The sequence below is a fragment of the Panthera uncia genome, chromosome D4, assembly GCF_023721935.1.
Source record: "Panthera uncia isolate 11264 chromosome D4, Puncia_PCG_1.0, whole genome shotgun sequence".
Taxonomy (NCBI): domain Eukaryota; kingdom Metazoa; phylum Chordata; class Mammalia; order Carnivora; family Felidae; genus Panthera; species Panthera uncia.
In genome coordinates, this window is record NC_064807.1 from 68,017,717 (window position 1) to 68,035,877 (window position 18,161).

Consider the following 18,161-nt stretch of genomic DNA (forward strand, 5'->3'; position numbering starts at 1 on the left):
GATGCCCTCCCTGCCTATTCTGTATTCTAGTGAGCTCTCTCCTTCAGAGCTGCCTGTCAGCAAGCTAAGTGTGCAGCCCCCTGCACAGGCTACGGGAAAAGGGAATCTGGAGAAAAGATCTCAGGAGGAGACGCTGAAAGCTGACCTCTCTTAGGGAGACAAACACCTAGAGTTTAGATGTGCCCATAGCTGAAATGCTTCCAGTGTTTTGGTCACACAGCCAGGCCCCAAATGAGGCTCCTGGCTGCATCTTCAACAAAAGGGAATAATGTAGAATAGAAATGGACCTTCTGTTCCACTCCCTGTCTTCAAACACAAGCAAATCAGATTCATTAGGGAGAGGTGGGTACCTCATCCATAAAGACCTGGAAGGATATTCCCAAACCTTCCTTGATCTCCTTCGGTAATTTATTCACACTCTAAAGCTGTCAAGCAGCATTTTTAAATGTTAACCCAGATGGTCATTGGGGCAGTTTTTTCCCCTGGGGATAATTGGAAATATATATGTGCATTTTTGCTTGTCACAATGACTGCAAAATTACCTTTTAACTACTGGGCAGAGAAGAGGAAAGCTAAGCATCTGTAACTCTTGGGACAGTCCCAACAATGAAGAACTGTCCCTCCCCAAACGCCAAGAGATGTCCTTATCAAAACCACAGAAATCTATCCTTTGCAGTTGGCTAGTCTCACTGAGCTCACAATAAGACAGATGTTCCATACTCCCATTCTCCCGAAAACCCTTCTCGGCACTCAAGCCTTTATCAATCAGGCCACTTCTCAGGACGTTCTCTTCCCGCTCAATTCATTCCCAAACCTTGACAGAGCAACACGTAACCTCCAAGATGGCTAAGGTGTGGGGGACCAGTGGTTGCCAAAGATGTTACAAGAACAGTTTTCGTGCATGTGAGTTCCGTGAACAACTTCCTCCGTATTCACTCTGAGCAGGGAATAATGGGCTTTGTTTTCATTTTTTTTCTTGCCTTCAAGCAGGGACCGCCCGTCCACAACTCTTTCCTTCCCCCACAGCTAGCCAGTCACACCCGAAAATTTCTCCAAACCAAAAAGCTGATCTGTGACTGAGAAGATTCAAGAACCTAAAAAAGACAAGATCGGGAAACCTAGCTTTTCCCCTACCAGGTTCAAAGCACTTTTTACATGTTATTCCCCCCAAACTCAGAAGTCGTGCCCAGATTCTACACATTGGGAATATGATTTCATGTATGGAAGATGATATGGCAAAATTCTTCTGAAACATAATTTGGAGACCTCGTAAAAGTCATGTACGTTAGGATCCCACCCCCATCAAAAAATTAATATCTACGGTAACAAAAGATCAGGAAAGACACTAAACCAGAACAAACGCTCCCAGGTGACCTCATGGAGTAGCTTCTTGTGACATCCGAAACCAGACTGTGATGGAGGAAACCTGAGCGTAATGTCCTTGGACAGAACCCGCCCAGGAAAAGAGAAATGGCCCCAAGTGAGGAGGCCATCAGACACGACTGCTGCCTCTAGGCACAAACCTACTAAGTGAGGGACACGCTGTCAGCACAGCTCATCAGAACCCCCTTAGCAGCTCTGAAGCTCTCTGATGCCCAGAACTATCTGTCCCTAGAGCATCTGATTGTTCAGCCCAGGGTGAGGCCCAAGCACCGGCCATGTTTTTAAAGCCTGCCTGATGGTTTTAACATGCAGTGGGGTTGAAGACCACTGGTGTTGGTGATTTCCAGTTATGAGGATCAGAGAAGGCTCTGTGGAGGAGGCGGCTTCTGAGGGGGCTCTGGAGGGGATTTTAATGCACAGACAAGTGAGGGGATTTCAGGCAGACAAGCATGGAAACGGGAACAGTGGGAGGAAATTCTGGGGGCACCGATTATGTGATTCTTTGAGAGTTGAACATATGATGTATGATAAGGAGCAGAGAGGAGGAAGGCAATAAATGTAGAAAACCAAGTTGGAGCCAGGTTGCAGAAGGCTGTGAATGGCCAGCAAGAGCCACCCCCAGGTAACTGTGAGTGGGTAGGCGGGCAGGCGGTGAGGGCCCTGGTTGGCCACCCTGTAAAAGAGCATATCACGAGCCACAGAAACCTATCTGTGCTCCTTCTGCAGGAAACAGGCCTGGCACAATGCTTTACAAAGTAGGTTCTGGAAACCAGTGCTCCACTGATAACAGATACACTATCAAAAACAGGCAGGTAGGTGAGAAGCTAGCTTTTTTTGATTGGGGGAGGGGGTGTTGAATATCAAATGATTTGGGGAGACAATGGATTAAAAAAAATAAAACGTTATCTTTTTTGCAGGATTTCTCAGTACTTTTGAAACCCCGGCGGAGACTGTAAGATCCAAGAAGGGGAATGAAGGACACATCTCCCAAACGTGTGACTGAGACATCCTTTCCTGGAGGCACATCTCAAGGGACTCATGTTCCCTAGGCCTAGAACATGCTGACAAAACACGGCCTCACTTGAGCGCTCCTAAGAGGTTGTGTTTGACCACCCAGAAACTTAAACATATGTCTCTGTGGTTTGCCAGTTGATAAGGTTAAGAAAAAATAAGCAGCTGAAATGACCAAGAGGGGCCAGGAGTCACAGAGGAAGGTTCTCCTCTCACCGTTTTCTCAAAAAAACAAAAAAACCAAGCCCCCCCCACCCCCACCCCACAACCAACAAAAAGCATGTTATTATTTCTTCAAAATCTGACTATGAGCATAATAACTACTTGATGTAGAAAATTTTGAAATTTTAAGAAGTATTCAAGAAAGTCTTTAAAAGCAGTATCTCACCTGGTAATTATGGACTTCAGGATTTGTTTTAGAGCTATAGAAAAGAAGGGAAAAATTGTAATGTAACAGGTTGTAAAGCGGCACTGTTAGTGATTTTTTAACGATCATAAATCTTAAACACCACCTACACTGTTAGGAACTTTCACGAACACCGCTTCTTTTTGGTTATTAGCTGTTTACATGAACATATAACCAAGGAAACCAAACACCAACTTCCATTCGTCACTTTCGAGCTCACAAACTGAAACACAAAGGTAATACTCCAGAATCCTGCTTGCCACGCTTTGGTGACAAAAAGGAGGTCCTTTCAGTTGGGACACACCAAGTACTTTTAGCTCCCATTCCAGGTCTGCGCTGGCACTGCTGGGTGGCACCAGACGGCTCCAGTAACGCCCAGAGCTTTTTCCAACTGAAGGGAGAGCTGAACATCTACCGGCCGTTTCTGAACATCTACCGCTATGGGTCCCACTGCTATGAACAATGCCACGATCCGGCCACCACCGTGGAACGCTCATTCCATATACGGCTCTGTACTGGGAGCTCCACATCTGTTACTATTTAATCCGCACCACAAGGCTATGAGGTCAATAACTGGTACCACCTCATTTTACAGATAAAGGAAAGGTTGCCTAACAGAGAAGTTGGGAAACCTGCTCAGGGTCAGTCAGCTACGTAGTCAGTGGCAGAGCTGGGACTGGAATGGGTATCTGCTCCATCTCAGAGCCCACCTTCTTTCCACGGAGTCCAGCTGGCTCCCTGACGGTCCGAGCAAAGGTACCACGCTCCTCATGCACGATCCTATTTTGGTGGACTCACAAGTAAAACTACTCTGGTTAAACAACTATACGTACTCACATATATGGGCAGAGAATCCCAGGCTGGCTTTGCACTTAAAACACATGTGTTTCCTAAGTAAGGCTGGCATCCGCCAGGAGAAACACAAACAAACACGGCACCATCGTTGGGCTACGTGGCTAGGGTGGTGTGCTCGAAATCAAGGTTTATTGCTTCAACAATGAGAGAAACATTTTACTGTTATGAGTCTTGCTTGGGGTCTAAATGGCTCTGTCTTCCAGAAAGGACAGTGCACCGAGCCAGGCTCTGGGCCAGATTCACCTCCAGCTGGATTTTATCTGGAAGGTTAAGTGTTCTGCAAGGTGCAATTTTTCTGGTATCACCTCTGCAGCCCAGAGCGCAATTTCATCCCTGGCTCCCACAGCAATCCTACTCACCCCGGGATCCCACAGGCTGCGAAGAGCAATTGAACAGCTGCGAACAGTGGTTATTAGCTCATTTGTTCCTAAAGGGTATATTTACTGGGTTTTTTTGTTCCTGGTGGACACTTTTTTTAAGTTTGTTTTGGTTCCCAATATATATAATCTCCACTAGATGCTCAATATATATATAATCTCCACTAGATGCTAAAAGGAAAATATAATTTTATTAGGGAAAAACAAAACAATCGCTTCCTTAGCAAAGGAAAGAAATGTTGTAACTCACAGGCCCCTGAGAATTAAAAGCAAGATACACTGACAGGTGGAGAAAGGTGCAAATGCTTCTAGCATACTACCCGCAGCAGGGATCCTAGAGAAGGGCCAGCCCACAGGCCTACAATGAACCCATGTGGGAGCCCCTCCCTCGGGGGGCCAGGGTATGCTCCATGGCAGTTCAACAGGACTCTGCAGCCCTTCTTCAGGTGCTGAGAACTGAACCCAGACACAAGAGTCGGCCGCCTGCCTCCTCACAGAATGGCACTGCAGGCGGAGCCTGGAACCAGAGACACAGGGCTGAGCTCCAGCTGTGTGATACAAGGGGCTGGTTATGTTCCCTAGCGCGCTTCGGGGCCCTTGCGGGTGTCTTGTGGCTGCCTGGGGGACAGGGGTCAGACGTCAGAGGAACAGCAGGCACCAGCCCTTTCCTCCCTGCCTGGCTCCACCCAGGGCAGCTCCACTTTTGTCTGTTCTCTATATTGGACTTCCAGGTCAGGTTTCTTCCGGGGGGCGAAAATCAGAGACTCAAAAAGTTAGGGCAAACACTGATCTAGCCCAAACTCCTTGTTTTCAGTGAGAAAAAGGAAGCCCAGCAGGAAGACCTAAGGCCCCCGCGCTGGGTTAGAGCAAGGCTGGGACGAGGCGGGAGGCCTTCTGGTCCCTTGGCCTGCACCCTCATCACCAACCAAGGCCTCTGGCTTATCCGCTCCTCCACATGCCGGGCTCTGCCCGAGTACAGGTGCAGGACACATGGCACAGTCAACTTGTGTTCATCTCTAAGACCTCCCCAGCAGTCTGAGACCCGTGTGCCTGGGAAGACCAAGGGGCTGACTAAACTGGGCTGCCAGTGCCTGGAGCTTGGATACCAGGGCCGAAGGAATGACAGTCTGTAATTCTCCAGCATGAGAGAGCAGCTGTCCACCTAGGTCAAAACTCATAAGCAGTTGTTTCAGAGAGAGAAAAAGAGGCAAGTGCAAGATGGGATGGTGGTTCCCACACACTAGAATCACCTGGGACTTAAAAAAAAAAAAAAAAAAAAAGCAAAAAACCCTAGGTGCGTGAGTCCCCTGCCCAGAGACTGATTCAATGAGCCTGGGGTATGGCTGGGCTGAGGGGGACGTTTCAAGGCTCACCAGGAGATTCCATATACAGGAAAGATCAAGAACACCTGTGCTGGGGGAGGGGCTGGCAAATCACACCCATGGGCCAAATGTAGCCCACCTGCATTTATGAGTAAAGTTTTACTGGAACGCAGCAGCCTTGTCCTTTCATTTACGGACTGTCTATGGCTGCTTTTGTGTGCCAACCACAGAGCTGAGCAGTCATGAAAGAGACAGCATTGCCTACAAAGTCCCAAGTATTTACTATCTGGCACTTCACAGGAAAAGTTTGTTCACATCTGTGCTGGAGTTTCAGTCTTGTGACATGTTCTTTTTTCTGCACGAAATTCAATAAACGTGTTTCGTAAAGGTTTTCTACACTGTATGACCGTAAAATCTGCACATCACTGAGCGAATCCAGCATTTGCTCTCACGGAGCTTTCGCTCAAGAGCATGGCCTTGCTTTCCCATCACTGCCTGCAATGCCATCAGCACAGTGCGCTGTACACATTCCTCTCACCTTCATCACCCACTGTTGTAATAAACAAAGCACAAAGCTACACAAACAAAGCAGCTGTGTTTTAAAAAAGAAAAAAAAAACGGTCTTGGAACATTCCATTGTGTACTTATTGAGAACCAGGAGGATGGTATAGTCAGGCAGCAGAAAAAGCAGGGGAAAATCATCAGGTGACTCACTCTGTGGTTTAATTGTATTAAAGAAAAAGTCAACATTGCAAATAAAGACGATAATTAGAAGAGCTGTACCCCAGAGTCTGGGGGCACTTACCAGAACTGAGCCGCTATCACTGGGTTGCTTGCTTTAAAGGAAAAACAGAAAGGTATGCCATCTTAGAGACCTGTATCACTTTTTTTTAATCACGTGATGACAATGACTAGGGTGGAGATTTCTGTGGTTGCAGCGGGGTCCCAACCCCAGGAGGCAGAATTTCCACATTAGCTCCTTCTTTCTGGAGGAAAAGTCTCTTTTCCACTGTGCCAAGCCCTCCAATTCACTCAGTGAATGCCGAGCATGTTCCCAGGGCCAGGTGCTCTCAGATACAGAAATGAGAGGCAATTCTGGCTCTCAAGGGGTTCACAGTCTTGACACAGAGACAGAGAGGTGTGTGAAATCAAAGACCGCAGAAGGGGATGATAGAGGCTGAAATATAAGCCTGACAGTACTGGGAAGCTCAGGGCAGACTTTTGTAGCTGGGGCAGGATGTGAGTCTGTGGAAGGGACCATGGACAGAGCTAAAGCTTGTTTATCTAGACTCCCATTTCATTTAGGTGGCTCGGTCGGTTGAGCATCTGACTTCCGCTCAGGTCATGATCTCACGGTTTGTGGGTTTGAGCCCCGTGTTGGGCTCTGTGCTGACAGCTCAGAGCCTGCAGCCTGCTTCGGATTCTGTGTCTCCCTCTCTCTCTGCCCCTCCCTCCCTCACACGCTCGCTCTCTCTCTCTCAAAAATAAACATTTAAAAAAATTTAAAAAGATGTAGCACAGAAAATCATTAAAAGCTTCACAGAGATGCCAGAACTCTGGCTGGGAAAAAATGCCAGTAACACAAAAGAAAAAAAGAGGATGGGGACTGGGAAAGAAAGTAGAGGAGAATCAGGGAACCTGTGGTCTAGAAGAGGTCCAAAGCCACCCATGGGTCAAGACATAGGACACACCCTCCCCTCTGCAGTGGCCACACCAAGGGGCCTTTCCCTTTGTGCCTGCACACGCCTCCAGGGACTGGAAGCCCAGTACAGTCTTGAGATGGCTCTATCTTTGACAGCACTATTAGGAACTTCTTCCTTACTTGGAGTGTTTCTGGATAACACTGATCCCATGGACCGCAGGCAGCAAGCAGAAGGCTTGACAGGGAAGCAAGTCCTTCCCTCTCTCCCCCACTGCATCACTTGTCGCTCCCAGTTCCTGCAGTCAATCACCTTCATCCACCATCACCCTTCTCTGGGCACACCCCCAATCCTCTCACCCTCTGGTCTTTCTTGAAGGTGAGGCCATATTTCCTGGGCACTGGCCATTTTTTTCTCCATTAAAGCAGCCAAGAATGACTTTAGAGAGCTTCTGGCTGCTGTGCTATTAAACCATTGGTTGAAAAACGGGGGTACCTGGGTGGCTCGGTTGGTTTAGCTTCCAACTTTGGCTCAAGTCATGATCTCACTGTTTGTATGTTCGAAACCCGGTGTCAGGCCCTGTGCTGACAGCTCGGAGCCTGGATGGAGCCTGCTTCAGATTCTGTGTCTCCCTTTCTCTCTGCCTCTCCCCAGCTTGTGCTCTCTTTCTCTCGCTCTCTCAAAAATAAACAAACATTACAAGTTTGGTTTAGGGGGATGCCTGGGTGGCTCAGTTGGTTGAGCGTCCAACTTCAGCTCAGGTTATGATCTCGCAGTCTGAGAGTTCGAGCCCTGCATCGAGCTCTGTGCTGACAGCTCAGAGTCTGGAGCCTGCTTTGGATTCTGTGTCTCCCTCTCTTTCTGCCCCACCCCCCGCTTGTGCTCTTTCTCTGTCTCTCAAAAATAAATAAACGTTAACATTTTTTTTTTTTTTAATTTGGTTTAGGGAATAGCTACTACACTTAAAAAAAGAAGAGTCAGGCACTTAACCAAATGAGCCACCCAGGTGCCCCACAAGGTTAAAGATTCTAGAAGGGAGTGAAGTATAGGTACAGTTCTGACAAAGGCCCACTAAGTCCAGAGTGATACAAGAAAAACCTATGACTAAGTGATATGTAGGAGGGGGCCCCAGGGGTTGAGAGTTCAGAGGCCATGCCATGAAAAAGCCCACAATTCAGTGCTAAACTAGGTGTCCTGAAGGGAGAAACAATCAAGTGTAGGCAGAGAAGAGCTAGGAGGTAGGATGTGGAGGCCAAGTTTAAACAAGCCCAGCTTGCTCATTTGCCAACTGGTCCTGTATTGGGTACCAGCCTTCAGAAAGGCGTGAAGCCATAGTAGTAAATGACAGACTAAGGCTCAGGGAGTTCTGAAAAGTGGGGAGGGGAAGGCATCCTAAGTCCAGGCTAAATTCAAGGGCAGGACATGCATGGACTGACTGCAGGTACAGAGTCCAGGACTTAAAATTTCTGGATCTGCTCTTAGTGGCCAGAATTCTGGTTAGAATGAGACTGGTGTCCCATTTGAAACTGTAAGATAAGAGGAGAGAAGGACTGTTTTTCCCTCTAAGACACAGCATCATTCATCTGGGCAAAAAAACATGGTAACCTATGATATTCCTGAGGTCCCAGGTACAACGGAAGTGAAGAGGCACAAGAAAAGAAGGATGAAAAAGGGGGAGAAGATGAACACGTCCAATGGTCAAAATTAAAGACAGCGGACGGCAAAGGTGGCCTGGTTCCCATTAAGAGAATCCCTCCCACTGGGGTTTTGTCAAAAGCTTCAGAATGACAAGAGTAGAAGAGTAGAATGTTCCTTTAAGAACTGCTTTACCAAGCTAAGTTCCTTGGGGCTTAACCAACTACATCATAACATAAAATGCCAAGCAGAATGAAAAGCACACCACCTTTGAACGTCGAATGTCTCCGGGAGGGATAGCGTTTACTAGGCTTCCGCTCAAAGGTGCTGGTTCTCCGTAACCTGGCCCCATGTGTGGCTTGATACTCTGTCCGCCCACTGGAAAGTAAATATTTTGTTGCATGTTACCAGTGTCAGAATATCAGTACATTATACATATTTGGAAGTGCACTTCTGTTTTCAAAAGCTCCAATGTAAATTTCAACTTATCGTGAACTCGTTTGGTAAAGACACACACTAAATTTAGCCTTCCATTTAGCAATAAAATCACCTCTGCCAAATCCAAGCTGTATGACAGGGGCAGATATTTCCACCAAGAGACAAAGTCCGCAATTTAGGTACCAGTCACTTGGCTGCACAAACCAGGCAGGTCCAAGTACTTGCCACATCTGACTGAGAGCACAATGATTCACAAATCAAATAACCTTTCATAACACACATTACGTAGACATTTAAGTCTTTTAAAATGCTGTTATCGGTGACCTCTTAACTAAACCCTGGCTTTCCTTACTATGCCAGGGGAATCATTACTTCTTTCACCAAGGCTTTCTGGGTTTTAAGCAAGGTAGCTTCCAGGAAGTATGCTGTTTTTATCTGATTGATCACTGCTTCATTCCGGCCCTACTCTCGGTTGATGATTTATCACACGGAAGGGGACACTTGCCACCTGCTCTAAGTGCCTCCAAGGGGCAACCTTGTCTCCAAACTCCCCTTCCTTCTTCTGGAGGGTGCCTGGTCTGGACCAAATCCTGGGGGAGTTTCCTCCAAGGATGGAAAAGTCTGCCTTGGCAACCACCCCAACAGCCATTTCCTTGCACGGTAGATAAATCTGAAAAGAGCACATCTTTTGGCATATGAAAGGGCATTCAAGGACATGCCATGTGTGGGCAGAGGTTATGAAACCATGTGAAATTTTAGAGCTTATAACAGTGATTCTCAGATCTGTAAACAGGCCTCAGAAATCAACCGTGGGAGGGCACTTAAAATGCACATTCCCAGGCCTTATTCATGAACGCACGTGGGTGCACCCATTGATTCTGATTACAAGGGTCTCAGATGAGGTCATAAATCCCCGTTTTTCATAAAACCCCAAGGAGGTTTCACGTATCTTGAAAGACATGGCCTTACAATCGTTAAGTAAAAATATGTGAACAATTAAATTCTCCATGTTTTCAAGGTCTCTTCAGATTCCAATATCTACCGAGCCTATCCGGGATCCCCTGCACACACATGGGGGGACATCTGCTCTCATTCTTAATCATCGACACATTTCTTGACGCCGGCACACGAAAGGCAAGAGAGGAGGGGTTGGAACAGAAGCCCCAGACCGTCTGGGGTTGACTCGCAGCTCTGCCACTTACTGTGACGCTGGGCAGATTGTGTAACCCCTCAGCCCTGGCTTCCTCATCTGTACGGTGGAGATAGTCAGAGGACCTAGCTCATTAAGTCTGCAGGGAGGATTATACACGGGTTCATGAAAAGCTCTAGCACAGCTTGTGTTCTACGTCTGCCTCACCCACTACGGCAGCCACCCACCTCACGTGCACTGAGCACTTGATGTGTGGTGAGTGAGACAGAGGAACCACATTTTAAAATTTACTTAATATTAATTAATCTCAATGGCCACACTATCTACTGTTTGAGATGGCATAGGTCCAGCTACATGTCAGCTATTAACAATTTTGTTATTAACCCCATTTTATCAATGAGGGCACGGAGGCTGAAACAGCTCCGGGGGCTCAACCAAAGGTCAGATCTTACGAAAGAAGCAGGAACAGGACACCCGACTCAAGCCTCCGGACACACAGATCCATTCACAAAAAGCATCACTGCTGCCCTCCTTCGAAACACGGCATCCACGTTGTAGAAACCAGTGCCCACCTGAATCTGAAGCGAGACCCCAGCCGGATGAAGTCTGATCTGTTCGATTTGCTATTCCCCGGCGTCCGCAGGCGGAAGAAGGCGTGATGCTCGACCGCACATTTCCAGAGGTGCTTACAGGTCCTGGCGCTGTCCAGCCGGAAGACAAACGTGTGCTCTTGCTCCCGTCCCTTTGAGGGGAAGCACAAGGTTCGCGTCTCAGTGGGGGCCAGGAACATCAGTGAAGGATTATTTGCAGCAAGGAGGACAGCCAGGAGCGAGGCTTACCTGATCATCATCCTCCACTACCACCAATGTCAATTTGCTCTTTTTAAAATCCATCTTGGTAATTTTTGGCCTGGTCAGAGAGAAAACATTTTAAAAGTACAATCCGCAGGAAAACTATCTACACAAACAGCAGTTTTCCTTTCTACTTTTTAAGCTTAGATTTGCTACAGAAATCATTCATTCATTCAAGCGTGATTATCCAGAAGTCAGTGCTACTGCCAAACACCCGCAAGTACGGGAGCATGGTGTGTTTTTAAAGCAAATCTCGGGGTTGCAAATATCCCTCAATAATCATCCATCACATAGAATTCCACCACAAAATAGGAAAAGACATTTTTAATATTAGACAAAACTAAATTACCAAAAGAATAAGCCTATTTTGTTAGCTCCTTCAAAGATTAATATGCCTGTCGGGGTCAGTCCAAGAGAATATTCACAGCCATCTCTTCCCTACAAATAAACGAAGTGACAATCGGTAGAGGGTTCTAACAGGTCGTCACAGAGCAGAATGCAAAACAGTTTCCTCACCACGTTACTTTGTTTGCACATAGTTTACGCATGGCTCAGTCACAGCGAAACCCAAGAAACCCCGTTACTTAAACGCACACGGTTCTTACCCTGACAACGTGCATGTCTACCCCATACATTTCCAGCCACTTCGCTTTATTCAGATAGGACAGTTCCGCCTGGGCAGGGCTCTTTCCCCTTAGAAAAACCAATGGAAATACATGTAAACTGCAGCTCGTACACCCACAGAATTCTGAAGGGCACAGCCACATTCAGGGATCCTCTGTAGCAATTAAAAGAATGAGGGACACCAATTTATGTTAACAGGAAAAGACCTCCATGGACAGACTGTTCATTGAATAGAAAGAGGACAGCAGTGCTTACAACGTGGACACTTACAGAAACCATTTTTGTGCATGGACGCGGGTATGTGCTGTATATGCAAAGCAGGAAAGCTGGAAAGACGCACCACTGACTGCCAACAACGATGGCCCGCATCGAGGACAGTGGGTGTGTGGGCACAGGGTGTGGGCCCTGTGACTCTACACCCACATATTCCTCTACTGTTTGGATGTGGCACAAGACTGGGCTAACATCACTTTCCAGTTTCAAAAAAGTCATTATGTCCCTCAGAAGGGCCAAGGGACAAGAGGAAACCGTGCTAAGTTTCTGCATCCAAGACTGACTTGGATCGGGCAGAGTTTGGGAAGGTGGGCTGGGAGGGAGGAAAGGCAGCACTGGTAATCGAGGCAGAAACCTGTCAGCCTAGGGTGACCCCGGGGAGGAGGAAGGAAGAGCCAGCATATAACGGACAAGGCTCGATTTAGCTCTGGTGACCACATGTCCGGAAACAGAACCTCTACAACACATGGTCTCAAATACGAGTGTCCCTGTAAGGGACAACAGGGCATATTTCTAAAGGGTCCACTCTAGAAGATTCAGGCACAGGGAATGTGCCAAGGCGGAGCCTCCTCACTCTCTCCAGGAGGCCAGGAGAGCAGCGGTGTCCTTGACAGTAATGAGCAAATCAGGACCAGGCTCTGCCATTCAGAGGGAAACGGGACTAGGCTTTGGTCCTTACTGTACATCTTGGGAAAGACAGACGTCGTGTGGGCCTTTGGAAAACCAGGACTGAGGCACAGGCAAGAAGTGAAGAGTTGGAGCTACAGTTTTACGGTCTTCGACAGAGCGATTCTACTGGCACATCTGAGTCCGACAGACGCTGACACATCACAAAATAAATATATCAGAACGCTAGACGGTAGCATCAAGGTACCTGCACTCTTTCCATCTCTGGAAGATATCAAATTCCATCGCTTCTGTCTGATTTGGAATGAACCGAAACTCAGACACAAGCTCTGGCGTGTGTTCTGGAAGCTCACACTCCCCCAGCTCCGCTGCGAGTTTCATAAAAGGGAGGAAAACAGGAGACATTGAATGCTTTCAGTTATTGCTGCAACCAGGTCCAAAGGCAGTTGGCACGATTACAGAGCACAGGCACCCCCACATGCAGAACTCCCTGCTTTCAGGAGGGCTCAACTCCCACCTGGTGCCCCCACATGTACGTTCAGAACCCCCAAGAATCATCCCAATGCCCTCCCTATCAGGCAAAACACCATTATCTTAGTTATTACTGTCTTTCTCTCCACTATTCCCCCATACCCAAGGAGGCCCAGATTATATTTCCCCCACGAAGTGGTCGAGCCCAGATCTGCAATAAAAGGCAATTGCAGGGAATGAGGACTTGCCCAGAAACATCTAACAGGGCTCTCGCTACGGGTGGGTCAGAGCAGCACTCTGAGTCTGCAGTGCTAGAGAGGACCAATCAAGAATTCAGTGCATGTAGAATCTAGGGGAAAATATGCCAGGAGGGAGAGGGAAGGAGGGAGGGGGGAGGGAGGGAGGGAAGGAAGGAGGGGGTGGGGGAGGGGGGGACAAGGCTGCAGGAGCAGCTGCGGCAACTCAGCCAGAACAGGGAGGAAGACGAAGACGGCTGTGCAGAGAGGAGCAGCCACGTGAGCAGTCTCTGCAAAAAGGCCCCAAGTGTCCCACACGCTAGCTGCTCTCTGGCCGAGGACCCCACAGAATGAAGGGCCCAGGACATAGGGGGCCCCGTGCCTCCAAGGCACAGATGAGAAAATCCACTCTCCCCACCCAGGACCCTCACCCCTGCAGCTCCAGGGAACAGACCCCAGAACGGAAAGGAACCCTCCAGGGGTTTTCTCTAATACCCTGCCACACAAAGCCTGGTCCAGCATCAGCACCATCTGGGAGCCTGCTCGTAACGCAGACTTTGAGGCTCCACTGCAGACCTCCTGAAGCAAAACCTGCCTTCTCACCAGATGCCCAGCTGACTGGCACACAGGCGGCTTTGAAAAGCACGGATCTACAACACTGGTTTTCCAACTTACGTTGGAAATATAAGGCTCGCTAAAACACACACTGTGGCACCCCACCCTCCAAGATTCTGATCCCACAGGTCTGGAATAAGGCCTGAGAATCTGCATTTCTAACAAGCTCCCAGATGCTGCTGCTACAGCTGACCCAGGAACACACTTTGAGAAACACTGCTTAACACAAGAAATCCTACAACTGATTGGCCAGCGTGTGTTGCTAATAGCAACTCACTAAGTACCCAGCAGCCTTTTCTAATCCCAGAGCCCAGCTTCCAGGAGGGACTCCAAGTAGCTTGCAGAAGCGGATGAAACTTTTCTGTCCATACAGACAAAGCAACTACCCAACTCAGCGGGGTGGTGGGAGGGCTGTAAGAGGCGATGCCTGACACAGGGTGGGGATCTGCTGAGTGCTTCCTCACCTGGCCCAAGCCCTCCATTTGCAAGTCTCAAGTGGACAGCCCCCCGAAGACCACCAGGGTGGCCTGGGTCAGGGCGTGCAGCTACTTAGTACCTTGGGCAAAGTCACAGATGAAGATTCTGCTCTAGAAATATTCACCCAGAGAAGGTAAAAGAGCTGGGCTCCCAAGGCCGCCACTGACCAATAACCAAGAGCTCACCCTGAAACCAGAGACCTGGCGAGGCTAGAGGGGCAGTCTGGGGAGAGATCTCCTTCACATGAACCACCCTTTTGCTGCACCCGTGGGCCAAAGTGAGGCAACAAATCCCTGGGGTGAGCAGTGTGTCTGGCGAGACCACTGACATCATCAAGCACAGGAAGGAGAAGCCAGACAGTGATAAGGTTTCCCCGAGACCGGGAAAGGGGGCCAGTATCCTCCTCACTGTTCCTGGATTACAACAGGCCCAAGCGATGCCTGTACATAGATTCTGAGATAGCACGCCTGCCTTCCAAGAGGCAGAACGACACTTCTCTGCCTGAGTTCTGGCCGTGGAGGGAGCAGAGGGTGGTGGTCACAGCTCAGACACAGGAGGGCCGGAATCCCCACTCTGCTGTACACTCTCTGTGCGACCTGGGCAAGCCACTTAACCACTCTCCGTCTCTGATGCCCCATCGGTAAAATGAGAGCTGCTGCAAGGACGAAAGAAGATCGTGTCCCGTTCTCCTCACTCTCATTCTTTTTGCCTGGATTCACCTTCAAATCTATCATAAAACTAGTCCCCAAAAGGGCACCGCCTTCACTCGGGGCCGCAATTCTGGAGGGGCACCATTAATTTAAGGACGATCACAGCAAGAACATGTCTTCAAGGCTCAAGTAAGGGAGGAAACACACCCTCCATTTTACTGAAAGCTGAGATGCTCCAGTGATCTCGATGTTCTGACGCAAGCTGGCTCCACTGTGATTCAACTAGAAAGTAGGCTGTGGAACTTTCCGATGGGATGTGGGGAGAAGAGGCCACGGAGGGACAATGTAACAAGAACTTCCCCACTTGTTCCTCACTTCAGACTTTTCATTTGTACTTGAGATAATGACTGCATCTTAAATTACACGATGTTGTAGTTCCAACTCAAAGGGGTAATTTCCCCAAGAAAGGCTCACAGATAGCTGATCTCATTCACATCTGCCTTGGCCCTGGAGCAAGGCAAATGGTTCCACCAGAGCTGGACTTGGTGAGCGTGGTGATGCCTTCATCACACGGCGGGAAGTGGGGCAGCGGATGGGAGTGGGGAAGGATGGTGATATATGTGCCTTATGCTCTAGTCGTTCAGGACCAGTGATCGATGGCCCCAGGTCTGACAGGGATGTGACTTCATCCCATTTAACCACAACCTGATGTCTACTGCTGGGCCACCAAGCCAAAGGGTATAACCTCCTGGAGCCTCAGAAACTCTAGAGTGGATGCTGCTTGGCCAGCTGATGAGATCTGTACCTGGCCAAAATGGAGAGCAGACTTCCATGTTCCCCAAGCCGTTACAGATCCCTATAGCACTTACCACAAGGACTGTTGAATCAGGAAAATGCAGATGTGAAGCACTTAGCATTGTATTTGGCACAGATATTTAGAGATGACAAGACTGTCACCTCTACCGCCTATGGTTTCAGACCTCATGGGCAGGCTCCCCCTTCAACCAAAGTCTTTGAAGGGCCTCTCCAACTCTAATGGATTCATTCTATACTTACTGAGCACCTACTATATGCAAGCCCCCATTAAAGAATAAGAATTAAAAAGTGACTAAGGAACAGAAGTGTCTTGCTGTCATTAAAAACCATCTTCATGACAAAATACAAGTACTAAAAATACGAAGTAGAAAATCATATTAAAAATTGTATATGACTGATCAGAATTACGTTTTAAAAACTGCATCCAACTCATAGAAACTCTGATTGTCTGCGGATGGCAGACAATGGCAGGATGGCAGGATGGTGGGTTCCTTCCTTCCTTCTACTTGTCTTGACTATTGTGCTGCTCTCCTGATACTCTATAATAAATGTGTGCTGGTTTCAGAATTTGAAGACTTAGATCAACTTTTAAAAATTGGGAAATACAAAAGTTGGAAGCCAAATCTTATGGTGTTCAAAATTAATTAGTAATTATGAATGAATACATCATAATTCATTATCCCAGAAAAACTGATGAACACACTGGTAAAATGAATCCACAACATATGCCTATGTGATGTACTGATAACATTCCTTATGTGCAGCTACACGTTAGTGTCTTCTTAATTAATGCTGAAGACTTCAGCAAGTGTTTCTTGTGCATTTTAAACTCAAATCCACCAGTGCATAATATGGAACAGTCAACACTGACAATCATGTAGGCAAACCTCCTACCATCTAACTCCTACCTATAAGCAGATGACTCCTTGTCAATGCTTGTGGCCTGACCTCTCTGATGGAGCCAGATCTGCATGCTCAAGAAGCTACCAGAGGTCCCACTGGCGCCTCTCAGCCAAGAGATCCTACGTAGATGATCTCCTCCCTTGCAGCCAATTCTTCTAACCATTTGTGGCTCCTGTCACTCACTCTTGGGAGCTATCTATGACTCTTGCCTGACTCCTCTCTCAACACCAATGTGTAATGACCAGGTCCTTCTCTTGTACCACTAATGTTGTTCTTTTGAGGTGTGTGTGTGTGTGTGTGTGTGTGTGTGTGTGTGTGTGCGTGTACCCTCTGCCCTAGAGAGTTTCCTTTTATTACTGCAACACCTTCTTACTGCACCCCCAGCCCCGGTCCTGGTCCAGTCCTACCTCCCCATCACACCCAGTGGGGCCTTTCTAAATGCACACCTGACCAGGTCTGCCTCCCTCTTGAGAGCCTTCAAAGTCCTAATGCTGACAGCATGGTCATGCTCTTTAAATAGGGTTCAAGGTTGTCCACTTATCCAGGTTCTTGAACTTCCACCCTCCAACACCATTTGACTACCAGTACCCCTCTGCACTTCTCTACTTTTTGTCTTGATTCCTTCATTTGTTTTCATCCACTCCTCCCCCGAAGGGCCTTAGTCTTCCAAGCCTCCTGCAAGTATTCCTGAGGGAACTGCACTGTACCCTGGATGTGGTTTTGCCACATCCTCATGGGACCCGAAGCTACTTGGGGACGGAGGCCATACTGTATTTATTTATACCCCCAAAGTAGGGTACTGTGCCTGGTACACAGGATAATCAATTGCTGAAACGAGAGCATAACATTAAAATGCTAATTACCACTAAAGAACAATGTACCTTGTAGACAGAGAGCAGCTAATTCCACAGCCGTTTCATATGGGCATTTCAGTCTTGAAAAAAAGAGAGGAAATGAATTCCATATATGAACTTTTAATACTCATAAGCATACAAAATATCATTAGAGTCATTTTTCAAAAGGTAGTGCTATTTAGGTAATGATTTTTCTCGGTGGTTTCTATTTCTGCTGTCCACATTAAAGAATGCACACAAGCTGATTTCCACTCCCTATTTCCCAAAGTCAATTCTCACCATAGAGCAAAACGATACAATCTAAGTATAGTTTCTATCAACTCTGTGGGCAATTTTACTGAATTTGGCAAGAATGGGGAAGTTTGGGAAATAGAATGAAAAGCCTTCCCTCTGCCTTAGGATTTTGAAACTTACTTGATAGAGTACATGCGCCTTTTCAAGCTGTCTGAACTCTTTCTTGAAACCAGGTCATAATGTTAAAAATAAACAGACAGACACAATATCTAATACTGCCAGGACAGCTGGATACACTCAAGCGTTCTAATAA

The 18,161-nt window shown here is 47.6% G+C and overlaps 1 protein-coding gene across 1 annotated transcript in view; it reads right to left on the minus strand.

The window, feature by feature from the left end:
* Positions 1–18,161, minus strand: part of EPB41L4B (erythrocyte membrane protein band 4.1 like 4B) — a 134,973-nt gene that overhangs the window by 60,102 nt on the left and 56,710 nt on the right. The window contains exons 8-16 of the mRNA XM_049629368.1: positions 17,642–17,694; positions 12,840–12,960; positions 11,674–11,761; positions 11,418–11,506; positions 11,057–11,126; positions 10,790–10,959; positions 8,898–9,007; positions 6,160–6,190; positions 2,783–2,816 (exon numbers count right to left, since the gene is read on the minus strand). Of these exons, the coding sequence (XP_049485325.1) occupies positions 2,783–2,816; positions 6,160–6,190; positions 8,898–9,007; positions 10,790–10,959; positions 11,057–11,126; positions 11,418–11,506; positions 11,674–11,761; positions 12,840–12,960; positions 17,642–17,694 (766 nt within the window). The remainder of the gene's footprint in view (positions 1–2,782; positions 2,817–6,159; positions 6,191–8,897; positions 9,008–10,789; positions 10,960–11,056; positions 11,127–11,417; positions 11,507–11,673; positions 11,762–12,839; positions 12,961–17,641; positions 17,695–18,161) is intronic.